Source organism: Gorilla gorilla, chromosome 15, assembly GCF_029281585.2.
Source record: "Gorilla gorilla gorilla isolate KB3781 chromosome 15, NHGRI_mGorGor1-v2.1_pri, whole genome shotgun sequence".
NCBI classification, from domain to species: Eukaryota; Metazoa; Chordata; class Mammalia; order Primates; family Hominidae; genus Gorilla; species Gorilla gorilla.
Genome location: NC_073239.2, coordinates 121750601 through 121766730, shown reverse-complemented (window position 1 = coordinate 121766730; position 16130 = coordinate 121750601). Strand labels below are relative to the sequence as shown.

The following is a 16130-nucleotide window of genomic DNA, read 5'->3' as shown; positions in this document are numbered from 1 at the left end:
AGACCAGCCTAACCGACATAGAGAAACCCCGTCTCCACTAAAAATACAAAATTAGCCAGGCGTGGAGGCGCATGCCTGAAATCCCAGCTATTTGGGAGGCCGAGGCAGGCGAATTGCTTGAACCAGGGAGGCGGAGGTTGTGGTGAGGCGAGATCGCGCCACCGCACTCCAGCCTGGGCAACAAGAGCGAAACTCCATCTCAAAAAAATAAATAAATAAGTTTATTCAAGTTCTTTGCCCAACCCACAGGTGTTGTTCACTGTCTGCTTGCAGTTTCTAGTGAGAAGTCTTGCTGCCATTCTTTGTTCCTGTAAACACAAAGTGTCTTTTTTCTCTGGCTGCTTTTTTTTATTTGTCACTGGTCTGGAGGAATTTCATGATGATGTGCTTCATGTAATTTTCTCCATGTTTCTTTTGGGGTTTGTTGAGCTTCCTGGATCTGTGGCTTTATGTTTCCACCAAATTAGGTTTACAGTCATTATTTTATTTATTTATTTATTTAGAGATGGAGTTTCCCTCTTGTTGCCCAGGCTGGAGTGCAATGGCACAATCTCAGCTTGCTGCAACCTCCGCCTCCCAGGTTCAAGCGATTCTCCTGCCTTAGCCTCCCAAGTAGCTGGGATTATAAGCACCTGCCACCATGTCTGGCTAATTTTTGTATTTTTAGTAGAGATGGGGTTTCACCATGTTGGCCAGGCTGGTCTCAAACTCCTGACCTCTGGTGATCCGCCAGCATCAGCTTCCCAAAGTGTTGAGATTACAGGCGTGAGCCACCACGCCCGGCCTACCATTATTTTTTCCAAAAGTTGTCTCCACCCTGCTATGCCTCTCGTCCATGGGTCTCCAGTTAAAGGCACACAGTAGGCTGCTTGAAGTGGTCCCACAACTCAGAGGGGCTCTGCCATTTTCCTCATTTTTTTTTCTGTTCCCTTTTGGATAGCTTATATTGCAATGGCTTCAAGTCCACTAATTTTTTGCTCTGCAATGTCTATTTTGGTGTTAATCTCATCAGTGTATTTTCCATCTCAGACATTGTATTTTTGTCTCTGGAAATTGTTTGGGCCATTTTTATGTCTTTCATTCCTTTTCTTAACATGCTTCTGTTTTCCTCTATCCTTCTTAATAATGGCCATTCTGATGTCCTTGTCTACTTAGTAGACAGAATTATTCTACCACCTTGTGTCATTTCTGGGTCTGTTTCTACAGACTAACTTTTCTTCTCATTGTGTGGTGTAGTTCTTGCTTCTTTGCATGTTTGATTGTTTTTTTTTCTTTTTTTGAGACGGAGTCTCACTCTGTCACCCAGGCTAGAGTGCAGTGGTGAGATTGAGATCTTGGCTTACTTACCTCCACCTCCTGGGTTCAAGTGATTCTCCTGCCTCGGCCTCCGAGTAGCTGGGATTACAGGCACATGCCACCATGCCTGGCTTATTTTTGTATTTTTAGAGACGGGGTTTCACCATGTTGGCCAGGCTGTTCTCAAACTCCTAGCCTCAAGTGATCCACCCGCCTCGGCCTCCCACAGTGCTTGGATTACAGGCGTGAGCCACTGACACCCGGCCTCGTTTGTTCTAAAAAAAAAAAAAAAAAAAAATGTTTTCCCCCTTACTTTTGAGTTTTGTTCTGGATGCTATTAAAGCACTTGCAACCGTTTGGTCTTTTTGAGGCTTGACTTAAAGTTGTTAGGAAGGCACAGAGCAGTCTCTAGTCTAGGGCTAATCTAGCCTGAATATGGCATCAATATCCTTTTGAGTCCTCTACCCTGTTCTCCATGAATGATGTTTCTCCACACTTAGTGCTGGGGATGTGACTTGCTTCCCGCTTTCTTCCAATGGCTCTTTCCCCAGCCTCAGGCAGTTTCCTCACATACAGGAGCCATCAGTCCTCAGCAGGAGCCTTAGGGGAACACTGAGGCAATTTCTACTCCAGTGTTGCAGCTGCCCTGGGCTCCTGGTGTTTGTTCCCTCTCTCAGGCGTTACTATCCTGCAATGGCTGCTGTCCGATGTCTCTCTCTATATATAGTCATCTATGGGCCAGTTTTTGTTGCTCCACCACAGCTGGAAGACCAACAATATTTACTGCAAACATATATGCTAGGTACTGCTCTAGGCAAAGTCCCACCCCTCATGGAAGCGACACCTCAGTTAGTACAGTTAGAATAAGTACATTTGCATATTTACTTAAATATGCATTACGTCCAGTGGTAAAGTTAGGTAGGGCGAGAGGGAGAGTGATGGAGGGGTTGTCCTACACATTAGGGCACTGGGATGCTTCTCTGAGCTGAATCCGGGGGAGCCTTAGGGATGTCCAGAGGAAGAGCTCCCCAGGCAGAAGGAGCGAGGGGGGTGCAGGGGAAACATGCTGAGCATTCTCAGAACAGCAGGAAGGCCTGGCTGGGGCAGAGCAAGCCTTGGGATGGGGGAGGAGGGGTGAAGCCAGAGGCTGTGGGGCCACAGACTTTTACTTTTAAGGACATGTTTAGCCACTGGAGTGTTGGGACAGGGGAGTGACAGATCTGGCTGCTGTATAAGGACAGACTGCCAGGTGCAGGGCAGAAGCAGGGAGCCTGGAAGGCGCTATGTAGTGACCCTATAGGGGAGGGAGGCAGGCTGGCTGGAGTAGTGTGGTCCTGTGGGGCAGGGATGCGGCCAGAAGATGTGAAGGGAAGAGCCGACAGGCCTGAGGGGGCAGCGACAGGAGTAACAGAAATGAGGGCTTGGGTGGCAGTCTGTTGTGGAAACCTGGAAGGAGTCAGCACGTGGCTGACCGTGGCCACTTGCTCCCGATGCTCGTAGCAGGCGGTCAAGGCCGTCCTCAGTGCAGGAAGCCCCCAGCCAGTCCTCTGCAATCCCCTTCTAAGTTGCCCCCTGGAATTTTACCATGCTGACCACCTCTCTGAGCGCCCCCTCTACCCGTGACACGGGAGTGGTATATCCTCGGCCCCAGGGCAGCAAATCCCACTCTGGGCCTGGCTCCAACCCACCACTTGGGCACCACTGACTTTTCTCTAAGAATCAGCATAATTTGCTCTTCTAACAGCTTCCCAGGAACAGCGAAGGCTCTTCTCAACTGTCCCCAGCACATGCTCCCACCCACCCTCTGCCCCAAACAACCTTTACTCTAGTCCAGAGCTTCTCAGAGGGGCTGTGGCTCAATTGCTCACTCATCCCTGGAGGGGCTGGGACCCGCCTCAGTCGACTTGTGTGGGGACCAGCACTCAAGCAGCCTGCCCTCTTCTGTCCTCCAGGCCACCCCGCCTCCTCTCCTGTCAACTCCTCTTCCTTCAAGGCCCCACACAAGCTACACCGACTCCAGAGGGAGCACAGCTGGGCCCATCTCCCCTGCTAGAGCAAAGCTCCTGGAGGGCAGGGGCCTATCAATCACACGGGGCCTGACCATACAGGCACCAAAAAAGTAAGGTGGACACCAAGATGCGATGGATCAGGCGTGCATGACAGTGGCGTCTGGGGATGGGGTGCGAGGATCACCTCTCTCCGTGAAGGTCTAGTGCACTGGTTGTGTACCCTGGAGCCAGACCTGGGTCCTTTCTCCCCATTTACCAGCTGGGCGAGCTGGGGAGGAGCGTGCTCTGGGCTGAGCCTTCCCATCTGTAGCAGGGGGCAAGTAAGGGGCCTCACACAACGCACAGTGGGGTCTCTAGGAGCTGGCGGGTAGACAGCAGGTGCAGCAGGCCCCGCCCACTGACTGCTCCTTTGGCCCTCCCAGGTGGAGGGTCACAAACTCCACCCTCAGAAGTGCTGACAGACAAGAGTCCTCTTGTGCAAATATAAAGAGATTTATTCATTCTGTCATTAGGATACAAAATAGAACATGTAAAAGGCACCCCTCCCGTCGACCCCACAGTTCAGTGTGAACACCGAGCGCTCGTCCAGGGAAGGCTGCCATGCACGGCGTGGCTCTCGGTGAAGGCAGCCGGCTTGAGCCAGCCTCAGGTCTCGAACATGGCACAGCTGGTGCACAGCACTTTCTCGTACATGTCACTGCAGCTGCGACAGCGTCAGGGAGGGGAGAGAAAAGCTGCTGTCAGGGGCTGAATTGTGTCCACCCCCCCCCCCACCATTCAAACGTCAAAGTCCTAACCCAGAACACCTCAGGACATGACCTTATCTGGAGACAGGATCACTGCGGGCATAATCAGTCTAGATGACGGCACTGACATGGGGGCCCTAAGGCAACACGACTAGCGTCCTAAAAAGACTACGTGAAGAGAAGGACACAGAGAAGGAAGACGACATGAAGATACAGGGAGGGGGCAGCTGTCTACAGGGAACACCAAAGATAAACAGCAGACGCCAGGAGAGAGGCCAGGACAGGTTTTCCATTGCAGCCTCAGAAGGAACCAGCCCCGCCAGCACCTTCCTCTCAGACTTCTGGTCTCCAAAGCCGTGTGGCAGTACCTCTTTGCTGTCTATGCCACCGGGTCTGCGAGCTCAGTTACAGCAGCCCTAGGTGATTCCCACTGCCGATCAATCCACATGGGGCCCAACCTGGGTTTCCAGTAGGATAGAAGCTCTCCAAAGAAACCTCCAGATGACCTGCCAGAATTCACCGAACCACAATGGTTTACACTGAAGCACATCAAACAGTGCTTTTCTGAATGTATCAAGACTAAGGGTAGGGCCGGGCATGGTGGCTCACGCCTATGGTGTGGCTTACCTCAGCACTTTGGGAGGCTGAGGCCGGAGGATCACCTGAGGTCAGGAGTTCGAGACCAGCCTGGCCAACATGGTGAAACCCTGTCTCTACTAAGAATACAAAAATTAGCTGGGCGTGCTAGCGCACGCCTGTAACTCCAGCTACTCGGGAGGCTGAGACAGGAAAATTGCTTGAACACAGGAGGTGGAGGTTGCAGTGAGCCGAGATCGCACCTCTGCACTCCAGCCTGGGTGACAGAGCAAGACTCCATCTCAAAAAAAAAAAAAAAAGAAAGCTCTAAAGGTAAAGGCTAGGGAACCCGGCAAAACACAGGGAGAAAGTGATTAAGAGAGATGTTGCGAGGAAACGAGACTGGCAATGGCTACCCCAAACACGACAGGGCCGTGGAGTCAACAAGGCAGCCAGAACTGCTTGCCACCTGGTTTGCAGAGTTTGCCAGTAGCATTGTGGGTGAGCCGCGAAGACAGCCCCTCCCCGCCACCAGCGGCCAGCTGGAGAGCCCTGCAGACGACGGGCCAGGCGTGGGCCAGTGCAGGCCATCAGGCAGGATGCCAAAGGCTGCTGGGCTGCATCTGTGTTAAACCAGAGCCATGTGGACAGATCCCTGTTTTCCCCCACTCCTGCGACGCCTGGTCCTGAAGTAGGAAATGGCAGGGGAGGGGGTAAGAGACTGCGGGTGCCACCGGCCGGGCTGCCTGGCCTGGGAATGCCACTTCTGGCTTGTGACCTGGAACAAGTCATTTATTTGTGAAAGAGGGCAGAGCCCACCTCCTGTGCTGTAGCTGCGATAAAAGAGTGTGTCCACAGTGGGGACAGTGGCCCACTCAGCTCAACGTGAACTCTGTGGGTATGGGAGGAAGAAGCAGCAGAAAGTAGGTAGAGGCCAGGAGGAAATGGGTGCAAGGGAGTCCCTCAAGGATGGTGTGCAGGGCAGGAGTGGGCGGCCAGCCACGCAGCGCTCTGGGACCCACCTCTCCGCTGAACCTGCCCATGGCTATGTTCACTTCTGCTTTGGTGAGAGGGCCACCAGACAATGAGAAAACCCTGACCTTTTCAGTTTACTTCTAGGAAAGAAGATGAACTCAGTGGGTGAAAAGCAAAGACAGAGTATCCCACATTCATAGCTAGCCCTGCAGATGATTCCCAACCTGGATGGGGTGCATTACCCCACTCCTACCCATGCTGAAGCCATGGGAGCAGATCACTGGCACGCAGCGCTTCTCCCTGGTGCTGCCCACTCCCTGCCCGGGGCTCTCCGTCTCCAGTGAGTCTGGGCCTCTGCCCCGACTGAAGAAAGTCTCGAGAAAAAGGACTCGAGATGTAACATGTGGTTTCTATTTTAGATGGACAATTTCAGACACTGTTTGGACTAAGCTTGCTTTGGGTCTATGGAGCCAGTTCCACATGTGTCTGGATGAAGTCATCTTTCTCACGGGGCAGGGCAACAGGCTCCACACTGTCCACTCCCATCCACCAGGTGAGTAGCCCCTGGGGTGAGAACGCCCCTCCCCACCTTAGGAGTAAGGAAGGGATCCAGCCAGCTGCAGCAAACCCACGCACAAATGGGAGACTACGCAAACACTCCACTTCCTGCCTGAGAGGGTCTACAACCAAATGGCACGCATGACTGTGGTGAAGCTGCAGTGTGCACCTGTGTCACCAACCAGGGGCTCCTTGGACGGGGGGAGGAGGGGCTCAAAGACCAGAGGAGGAGGAGGTGGGGGCGCTCAAAGATCAGAACAGGAAGTGGCTGAAGACAGGGACTAGAGCCAGATACAGAGCAGGTCATCTGTGAGGTTCAGCTTTCCCTTAGAGAGGATTACTAACCACTAAAGTTGGGCCAAGCATCTACTGCCACCATGTCCCGTTAGGCAATGCCAGATGGCACTGCATCAGGGGCCACACGTGTGTGCTCTGGGCCCACATGGGTGACCCACCCGTCCCCGATCACGGCTTGCTGGGGCTATGGGATCTCAGCAGCTCCAGGGACTGAAGTACTTACTCCACGAGGCCACACAGGGTACAGGCCACGGAGCCGCAGCCCCAGCAGGTGCGCACACACTGCCCACACAGGGCTCGCTCACACTGGCCGCAGACCGCCTTCCCATCCACGGCTCGCACGCATGAGGAACAGGCAATGGACGCTACCCCAGATGGGTCTGTGAGGAAGAAACGCCATGCTGTCAGGCTGCAAGGAGACTGGAGTTTCCGGGACTGCCGGGCTACCTGCCTCCATGCACACCTGAGGGCAGAGGGCTCTGACCTGCCTACCCCATCCCCACCTACACTGGATCCTTCTGACAACCCGTGAGCCTGGTACAGTGCACAGGACCCCCGTTTTACTAGAGAGATCCAAGGTGAGATATGCCTGTAGTTGACTCCAAGTTCAGTGCTCTTTCCCTTACCAGGTCCCTCTGCTACCTGGAGGCTAGTGCTGGGAAGGACCATTCTTCCCCTGTTGCTTGTCAGAACTCCATGTGTCCCATCTGGGTCTCAGTGTGGCCCACTGCCTTACTGGTTAACAAAGAGGTGCCTGGACTCCTCCTAGACATACCAACCAGACTTGAGGTAGTCGGGGACTGCGTTTCTAACCAGCAACACAGGTGATGCTCTGAGACCCACACTGCATAGCGATGGGACTGGCGTGTTTCCAGCCTTGTGGGACTATCTGAGGGGGCTGCAGGTGGAAAGCAGACGGGATACCCAGGGAGTCTCTGCTGCTTTTTTGGCCCAGTACTTAGAAGCTGTTTAACAACTTCCAGTCTTGAATGTGAGACCTCCTGATAACAGGAGCCTTCTGAGCCAGAAGGCCAAGCTCTGGGTCAGACTCCTGCTTACCCAGGGAGGAAAAGCCTGAGCTTGCAAATCAAGAAAAATGCTCTTGCCACCACCTAGCCTCAGTGCCACAGCCACAAAGGGCTGCTGGTGCCACTCACCAGCTTCGGAGGCCTGCCCAAGGCTCCTGATCAGGCGGCCGTCTGGTCCAATCAGCATCTGCCCACGTGCAGCCCTCGGGGCCCCTGTAGGGCCAGGCTTTGGGGACTCTGGCAGGTGAACGACGGCACAGCCTTCATCCCACACACGGTCCAGGTAGGCCTGGGCCCCGAGGAACAGGAGTCGCTTGGTCTTCTCTGGGGGAAGATAAATCATTCTCACGTCCTTCGCTGTGTACTAACGAAGCCCCTGCATGGCCATTGAGTCTTTCTAGCCTCACATGAACCCCATCGTCCTCCTGTGTGCCCTCTGTCTCCCAGTAACCCCAGCCTGTGTTGTGCCCTGGCGAGCTGGGTCCTGCTCTGCCTCTATGCTGAGAATGCTCGTGCGTCCTTTCCTTACCTGGCTTAGCTGTCATCTCCTCCAGGAAGGCTCTGGCCCTGCAGCCCCACCTGTGTCTGATGCAAGGGTTCCCTCTCCTATCACTCGGCTCATTTTCTGCAATTCACGACTGGCCTCGCCTCACTAAGCTTGTCCCCTTTCTCCCTTTTCTGCTTCCCCAGCACTCCCCACCTGGAAACCAGGCTCTGTGGAATGCACAGAGGGAGCTCTGCACTGTGGAGCTCTAATTCACAAAACTCGTCCCCTGCCAAGGAAGCAGCCAGAGGCTTGGAGTTGGGCCTGCAGCCTCTGGCCAGAGCACACCCCCTTCACCTGCTACAGAGTTGCTGGCAAGACAAGCATCCCAGAACCTTCCAGACCTCTTGTTCTAGAACACCCACCAATCCCTGGGAGCAGTGGTTTTCCATCAGGCCACAGTTCAGTCACCTAGGGAGCTTTGAAAAATCAGATGCCCAGGGCCAGACCCAGAAATGCTTTGCTTTTTGTTTTGCACCTCACCATAACACAGTAAAGGCAGAGATCCCAGAAACTCTATGTGGCTCTACGTGAAATGGGCAGCAATAATAGTGAAAGGGTAACTCAAATGGAGTAGCTGATGCCAGCCCACAACACCCTGCACCTCTTCCTCCTGGCCCCCCACACCTTCCCCCATCTATAAGGGGAAAGGAATGGGACAGACACGTGGTGAGGCTAATCCTTGTCCTCAAGGCCTTGTGGACAATTCAAGGTTAAGAGATCAGGGTAACAGCTGTGGCCTGGAATTTGGAAACTGTCACACAGTTCAAAGTAGGTGTCCTGCATGTACCATGGAAGGCGCACTGCACCCAGCAGACCTCCCTGACCTGACCCAGTGAGTGGCACACACCTGCCAACGCCCAGGTCAGGGCACTCGGGAAGAATAAAGAGCCATACTGAGCCAGGCCCCATTTCCATCTTCCTCTTCTTGCCTGCACAGTGTTTGAATTTTTCAACTGTCCTGAGAGGGCACACGCTTGCGGTCCTGCCACAGTTCCCACGGCATCATTCCCCTTACCTCCCCATGGCCCAGAATAGCACTCGCTTTCACAGCCCTAGCACACTGGAGACACCGCACAGAGGAACCTCGGGAGGCAGAGTCTTTCCCTCATTCCCAAGGCACAAGCGGCACCAGGTAAATCACACACCCCGGGTCATCCTCTAACTGCTCTACAGGTGCAGACTTTGTGCCCCAATCACTAGGCAAGGTAAGCTCCACTTTTTACCTGCCCCAGCGTATTAATCACCCCAGTCAGAGTGATGATCAATAAGATCAACACGCCTGAAATCCACAGGAGAAAGCCAGAGAAGGCCTGGGAGCTCACTGCCCTCACATCCCACCCAGAACTGGACACTGCAGCCACACGGAGTCCTATTTCGCTCTCCTGATGCCTGGCTTCTGCCTCGCCCTCTTCCTTCCCTTCCTCTGCCTGGCTAACTCCTACTCGCCCCCACAGGATTCCGCTCAGACTGTTCTTCCAAGAAGCCTTCCGTGCCATCCCTGCAGGTGCGCCTGCACTAACCTGTGCCTGCCCCGATCACCTGTGGCGACTCCTTCTCCTGCTGGTCTCCCCAGCTAGGCTGGGGAGCTCCCGGGAGACGGGGCACATCTGTCTGTCTTGCCTGCCTTTGGTCTCCCGAGAAAGCCGCCGTGCCTGGCAGGGCCGCGCGCTCCATGAATACCTCTTGGGTCAGGAGGGGCACTCTTCGGGTTGACTCCATGCAGGACGCCCCGCTCCCCAACCTCTCCCAGGACATCCTGCACGGGACAGTCCCGAGGAAGCACCAGGCGGGTGCCGCTCACTGCAGGGCGGCGACTAACCGGGATCGTGGAAGAGGGCGCGGGGGCCAGGGGCAGGGACCCTTTTCTTTCAGGCTGTTGGACAGGGTGGGCGAACGCTGGGGTCCTCACATCCCCCTCACTGACCCCAGCCCTGGGCGTGGCCAGCTTGTGTCCCCGCGGCCTCCCAGCTTCCGAGAACGCGGGGCCAGAAAGCAGGGCCCTCGAGCCCCCCTCTCAGGCCTCAGAGGGGACGGTGAGGCCCGGCCCGTTCCAGGCCCCGACGCAGCGGACCCTCGGCAGCCCGCCCGGCACTCACCGAAGACCTCCTGCGAGTAGCGCTCGGCGCACACGCCGCGGCTCAACTCCCTCTGGCTCACGCGGACCTTGAGCTGTAGCGGGGCCACGTCCGCGAAGGGGCAGCTCCGCTTGGGCATGGCCGCGGGGCCGGGAGCTACGCAGCTCCCCGGCCGCCAGCCCCTTACCAACGACGCCGTGACGTCACAGCCGCGCGCCCATCCGCGGGCGAGAGCGGGTTTGAGGCAAGGGAGCGACGCGGCGCGTGACAGGCTGCGGGCGAAGTCGGGGGCGGGACTCCTGCGCGGAGCGGCGCGGGATAGGCCGAGGGAGAGATCGGGGGTGGGACTAGTGCGTCGGTGTACTGGCCTCGACGCCGCGGGAAAGGCCAGGGGCCAGGTTGAGGCTCAGGGTGGGCGGGTCTGTGGGAGAGATTTGTGCGCGCGCCGCTCAGGATAGGCGGGAGGAGAGACTAGGGGCGGGGTTCCTATGCGGCGCGAAGCGACGAACGGTGGGAGCCAGGTCGCGGCATTCGGCTGCGCGGGAAGAGCCAGGGGGCAGGGGCGAGGCCGAGGGTCAGGGCGGCGCAACGAGGGCGGAGCTTGTGCATCCGGGGCGGGCCTCGTTTGAGGATCGGCATGGGATAGGCCAGGGCGACGTCGGGGCGGGACTAGTTTGAGGAACGGCGCGGGATAGGCCAGGGCAACGTCTGGGGCGGCTGGGTCGGTGGCGGGATTCCTGTCAGCTTTTGTTTGGTTCCTAAACGGTAGACACTGGTTATAGTTCCTCATTTACTTCTCCGAAGTTAAGAGGCAGCCCGCTTCTTCCTAGCTCTTTTTTCCCCTTTAGAGACAGGGTCTCGCTCTGTCACCCAGACTGAGTGCAGTGGCACAGTCTCGGCTCACTGTAGCTTGCGGCTCCGGGCTCAGGCGATCCTCTCTTCTCGGCCTCCCCGGTAGCTGGGACCGCAGGCGCGCGCCTCCGCACCCCAATTTTTGGTTTTGGGTAGGATCGGGGGTTTCGCTGTGTTGCCTCAGCTGGTTTAGCTCCTCACTGTGGCGGTCTCCGCCTTCCAGAAGTAAAGGCGTGTGGGGGCTGCGCTCTGAGGGCCGCGTGCGGCTGCCGAGCGCCCCCGGGCGGGGATATGCGCCGCTGTGTGGAAAATCTTGCACAGCGGGTTCGTCTGACTTGGTGTCCCCAGGCCGCGCGGTGCGCCCGCGTCGTCCCTTCTCCGGGGTTCTGCTCACCAGAGGCGGCTCTCCCCTGCCCCGGCGGGTACAGAACTGACCCGTCCTGTGGCGTGGGCTTCGCCCTGTGAGAGATGACAGCGTGCTGGCAGCCCTCGCTCGCTCTCGGCGCCTCCTTGGCCTCGGCGCCCGCTCTGGCCGCGCTCGAGGGGCCCTGCAGCCCGCCGCTGCACTGTGGGAGCCCCTCTCTGGGCTGGCCGCGGCCGGAGCCGGCTCCCTCAGCTTGCAGGGAGTTGTGGAGGGAGAGGCGCGGGCGGGAACCGGGGCTGCGCGCGGCGCTTGCGGGCCAGCGCGAGTTCCGGGTGGGCGTGGGCTGGGCGGGCCCCGCAATCGGAGCCACCGGCCCCAGGCAGTGAGGAGCTTAGCACCCGGGCCCGCAGCTGCGGAGGATGCGCCGGGTCCCCCACCAGTGCCGGCCCGCCGGCGCTGCGCTGGAATTCTCACCGGGCCTCAGCTGCCTCCCCGCGAGGCAGGGCTCAGGACCTGCAGCCCGCCATGCCTGAGTCTCCCCGCTGCCCCGCGGCACCCGGTCCCATTGACCGCCCAAGGGCTGAGGAGTGCGGGCGCACGGCACGGGACTGGCGGGCAGCTCCACCTGCAGCCCTGGTGTGGGATCCACTAGGTGAAGCCAGCAGTGCTCCTGAGTCTAGTGGGACTTGGAGAACCTTTATGTCTAGCTAAGGGATTGTAAATACACCAATCAGCACTGTGTCTAGCTCAAGGTTTGTAAACCCACCAATCAGTACCCTGCGCCTAGCTCAAGGTTTGTGGATGCACCGATCGGCACTCTGTATCCAGCTAATCTGGTGGGGATTTGGAGAACCTTTATGTCTAGCTGAGGGATTGTGGATGCACCAATCAGCACTCTGTGTCTAGCTCAAGGTTTGTAAATGTACCAATCAGCACTCTGTATCTAGCTAATCTGGTGGGGACTTGGAGAAACTTTATGTCTAGCTAAGGGACTGTAAATACACCAATCAGCACTCTGTGTCTAGCTCAAGGTTTGTAAAGACACCAATCAGCACCCTGTATCTAGCTCAAGGTTTGTAAATGCAGCAATCAGTGCTCTGTGGGGACTTACTTGGAGAACTTCTGTGTCTAGTTTAGGGATTGTAAACACACCAATCAGTACCCTGTCAAGATGGACCAATCAGCTTTCTGTAAAAGAGACCAATCAGCCCTCTGTAAAATGGACCAATCAGCAGGATGTGGGTGGGGGCCAGATAAGGGAATAAAAGCAGGTCTCCGGAGCAGGCAGTGGGAACGTACTGGTTTTCTTCCACAGGGTTGGGGCTTTGCTCTTTTATTCTTTGGGTACACACTGGTTTTATGAGCTGTAGCACTCGCTGTGAAGGTCTGTAGCTTCACTCCTGAGGCTAACAAAGCCATGAACCCACTGGGAAGAATGAACAGCTCCAGACACACTGCCTTAAGAGCTGTAACACTCACTGTGAAGGTCTGCAGCTCCGCTCCTGAAGCCAGCAAGACCGAGTCTGCCAGAAGGAACAAACTCCAAACACGTCCAAACATCAGAAGGAACAAACCACGGACATAACAATTTTAAGAACTGTAACAGTCACTGTGAGGACCTACGGCTTCATTCTTGAAGTCAGTGAGATCAAGAACCCACCAATTCTGGACACACCTGGACTGTGTTCTCAGGGCTCCATTGGTGCTACCTCCGGTGTGAGGAGGTGATGCCTGGAGTCCTGTAAGCCCCTCCCACGTGACTTCCGCGTTGCAGCTGCCCACGCCCCCTCAGAGGCAGTGTACGCTTTCCTAGCCATGGGTGGCTGAAACCCTGCCAGTCTCCAGATTAGATGTCCTTTCTCCTCCTGCCATGCGGGGTCCCCTGTGGTGGGGACGGGATCAGGCGTTCTTGGCTCTTCCTTGCCACTTTGCCGGCATAATGGAGAATTTTTTCTGCCTTAGGGAAATGACTTGAAAGTTACTCAGTTGGAGTCACGTGTGGCTAAACACAGATTTGGTTTATCCCAGAAATAGATGAAGTTCTCAGAGAGGAGGATTGTTTTCAATCTCATAGATCGTGGGGATTCCTAAAGATTTCCCTGTGTTCAGACTTGCAACTATCCTAGGGTCTCTTCACCATCGTGGACAGATACAGAACATCGGGCAGCTTATGGAGCGGGGCTGTCCCCCAGGCCACATGCCGGTTCCTCAGAGGCTGCTGGATAGGATTCTGCTGCTTTAACAGACTTGCCTGGCTAACACCACTGGCTCGCCCTTGAATGCCTTCCTGGGTGAAGCCATGAACCCTCCAGGGTTAAGCCCCAATTTTGGGGCTCACCTGCCCTGCATCAGATTGATGGTTAACTTGTAAAGAAACTGGTAGCTTTCCAGAGTGCTAGGAAAAAGGAAAATTATCATTAAACAAAATCATTGTCATAGTTTTCCTCTAATTGGTCTTGAGGTCTCTCCTGGAGAGTGGCTGTAAACTTTGGCCCTTCCCTGATGGGGCTCTGGGGGCGGTGGGCGTGGGGTTACAGTGTGTGCTCTCGTGGGATGCCTCCTGACTGTGGCTGATGGCCTCAGGCCTGTGTATCCAGCTGTGCTGGCATTCCTCTCACCAGCAGCTTGCTTCTAGGCTTTGGCAGGCAGCCTGTGGCTTTTGTCTGAGCAGTGATCAGTTCATTCCTATCATGATGGTCTCTCTGGGAGAGTCCTGACCAGGAGGAGAGTGAGGTTTGGGTGCAAGGGTCAGGTGAGAGCTGGAGGAGGCAGCACAGCAGAACACATGAAACTGCAGAGCGGGTGTGTGACTCAACGGGCGGGAGCGAAGGGGCAGCGTTCCTCACAGGCCAGTGGGGAGGGGGAGCCATGGAGAACAGGCAGGCCCAGCCAGATGGTGGGGAGCGAGCCAGTGGCCTGTGCACCAAATCTGTATTCGGGTCCAGGGTGTTGTTACTTAAGTGCATTTCCTGTGGGGTGTGGTTTTGAGCCGGCAGGCATCAGCTTCATGGCATCTTGCTGTGACTGGGTGGTGGTCACTGTGGCATGTCTGCACAGTCCGTGAGGGGTGTGGGGGCCGGGGGCTGAGTCCAGTAGGTTGTATCCAGGTGTCCCATAGAGAGCTGGTCACCAGCCGGCAGGTGTATAAAGCAGAGATCTGGGTGGACCACCCTGGGCAACTGGGAGGAGGTGAGGAGCTAGAAACTGTGTCAGGAATGACTGAGCCCTGCTTCTGTACCAGAAAGTCCAACTTTTATTCAGAATGGATGCCATTCTGAATAAATCTTGTCATAAAATGATAAGAATTCACTACAATTATCACTAATTTGTCTTTTACCCATGTACTCAACAGAGACCACTCTGACCCCATCTACACTGGGGCTGTGTTACTGATGAAAAGTGGAGAGAGCCCCTTACTGTAACCACTCAGACCCTCCAAACATCTGCTACTGAGAAGAAGGAGGTGGAGACCCGAATGATTGACCTGGCTGTCTGCACTAACCCACCGCTCAGACGCCGGAGCCTCTTGTCTCTGGTCCACATGGAAGTGAGTGAGTTGGTGCTAGGGGAGAAGTATTTCCCCTCTGCGTTGGTGTCTTTTTACCCTGTGAAACGCCTGCCTTCCATCCCGAGAGGAAAGAAAACGATGACAACTTGTGTTCTGGTGGAAGATTTAGCAGCTACTACAAAACAGAGGTTTGAAAACCTATTTTGCAGCTCTCAAATTTCAATTTAAATGACTTGACTTTGAGGGCCCAGTGTAGATGTGAGGGCTGAGTGGAGAAAGCCCGCAGCCCCCTCTCCCCAGGAGCTTACCCCTGCCTCGGGGCTCCCTTTTTGTCTCTCTTGCTGTGTAATGAAAGGAGAGCATCTGGGAATACTCAAAGGCTGGCTTCTGCCTGTGTGTCCCACCCCATCTCAAGGTGGCTGTGCTGCTGAGGGACTCCGGCCTGAGGAAGGAAGCGCCCGTGGCCTGGGGCAGGGCCATGCAGTTGCATGGCTTTCCTGCCACTCAAGTCACTGAGGGCTGTTCTTGGTACTGTCTAGAAAAGTTGTTTGCATCCCCAGAGTCACAGGAATCTCATAACCCAGCCTATGCCCCCAGGCCCCTGCTGTGTCAGTAGAGCCTGCTGAACTTCCTGGGCTAGCGAGACCAGCTGACAGCCACAGTGCTCAAAAGTCAGGGTCTAACCCCGCCAGACTGGCCTCTCTGTAGGATTCCCTGTCTTTGAAAGGATACTGGAAGGGCAGTTGTTTTTCTAAACTTACTCCGAACTCTGAGCCACTGCACCTGGCCTAAATAACATTTTAAAAACTAAACACGCTGGCACGGTGGCTCCCACCTGTAATCCCAGCACTTTGGGAGGCCAAGGTGGGTGGATCATGAGGTCAGGCGTTTGAGACCAGCCTGGTCAGCATGGTGAAACCCCACCCCTATTAAAAATACAAAAATTAGCTGGGCGTGGTGGCGGGCCCCTGTAATCCCAGCTACTCAGGAGGCTGAGGCAGGAGAATCGCTTGAACCTGTGAGGCAGAGGTTATGGTGAGCAGAGATCGCGCCACTGCACTCCAGCCTGGGTGACAGAGCAAGACTCTGTCTCAAAACAAAACAAACCATATTTAATTGACTTGGTCTCTTATATAGGCTTGTTCTATTTAATTTTCTGAGTAAACACAAGGCTTGGCTTTGTGACCCAAAACACATGGGCAGCTCTTAGGAAGCTACATCCTCCAGACTCCTGTCACAGTGAATTGTTGTCTTTCAGTGTTTAAAAGCAATAAAGACAAAGTCAAATCAAACATGTAA

At 55.5% G+C, this 16130-nt stretch overlaps 1 protein-coding gene across 2 annotated transcripts; it reads right to left on the bottom strand.

Moving 5' to 3' along the window:
* Nucleotides 1–3778: 3778 nt before the first annotated feature.
* SIVA1 (SIVA1 apoptosis inducing factor) lies at nt 3779–16115 on the bottom strand. 2 transcript variants are annotated; one of them, XM_004055782.5, is made up of 4 exons: nt 10129–16115; nt 7615–7809; nt 6681–6837; nt 3779–4008 (listed from the first exon to the last, which is right to left on the bottom strand). In XM_004055782.5, exons 1-4 carry the CDS (start codon nt 10244–10246, stop codon nt 3951–3953), a joined length of 528 nt encoding a protein of 175 aa, XP_004055830.1. In that variant the 5' UTR covers nt 10247–16115; the 3' UTR covers nt 3779–3950. The 2 variants fall into 2 exon arrangements, with proteins under 2 accessions (XP_004055830.1, XP_004055831.1); XM_004055783.5 differs by lacking the exon at nt 7615–7809 and having other exon boundaries at nt 10129–10332.
* Between the last annotated feature and the right edge of the window lie 15 nt (nt 16116–16130).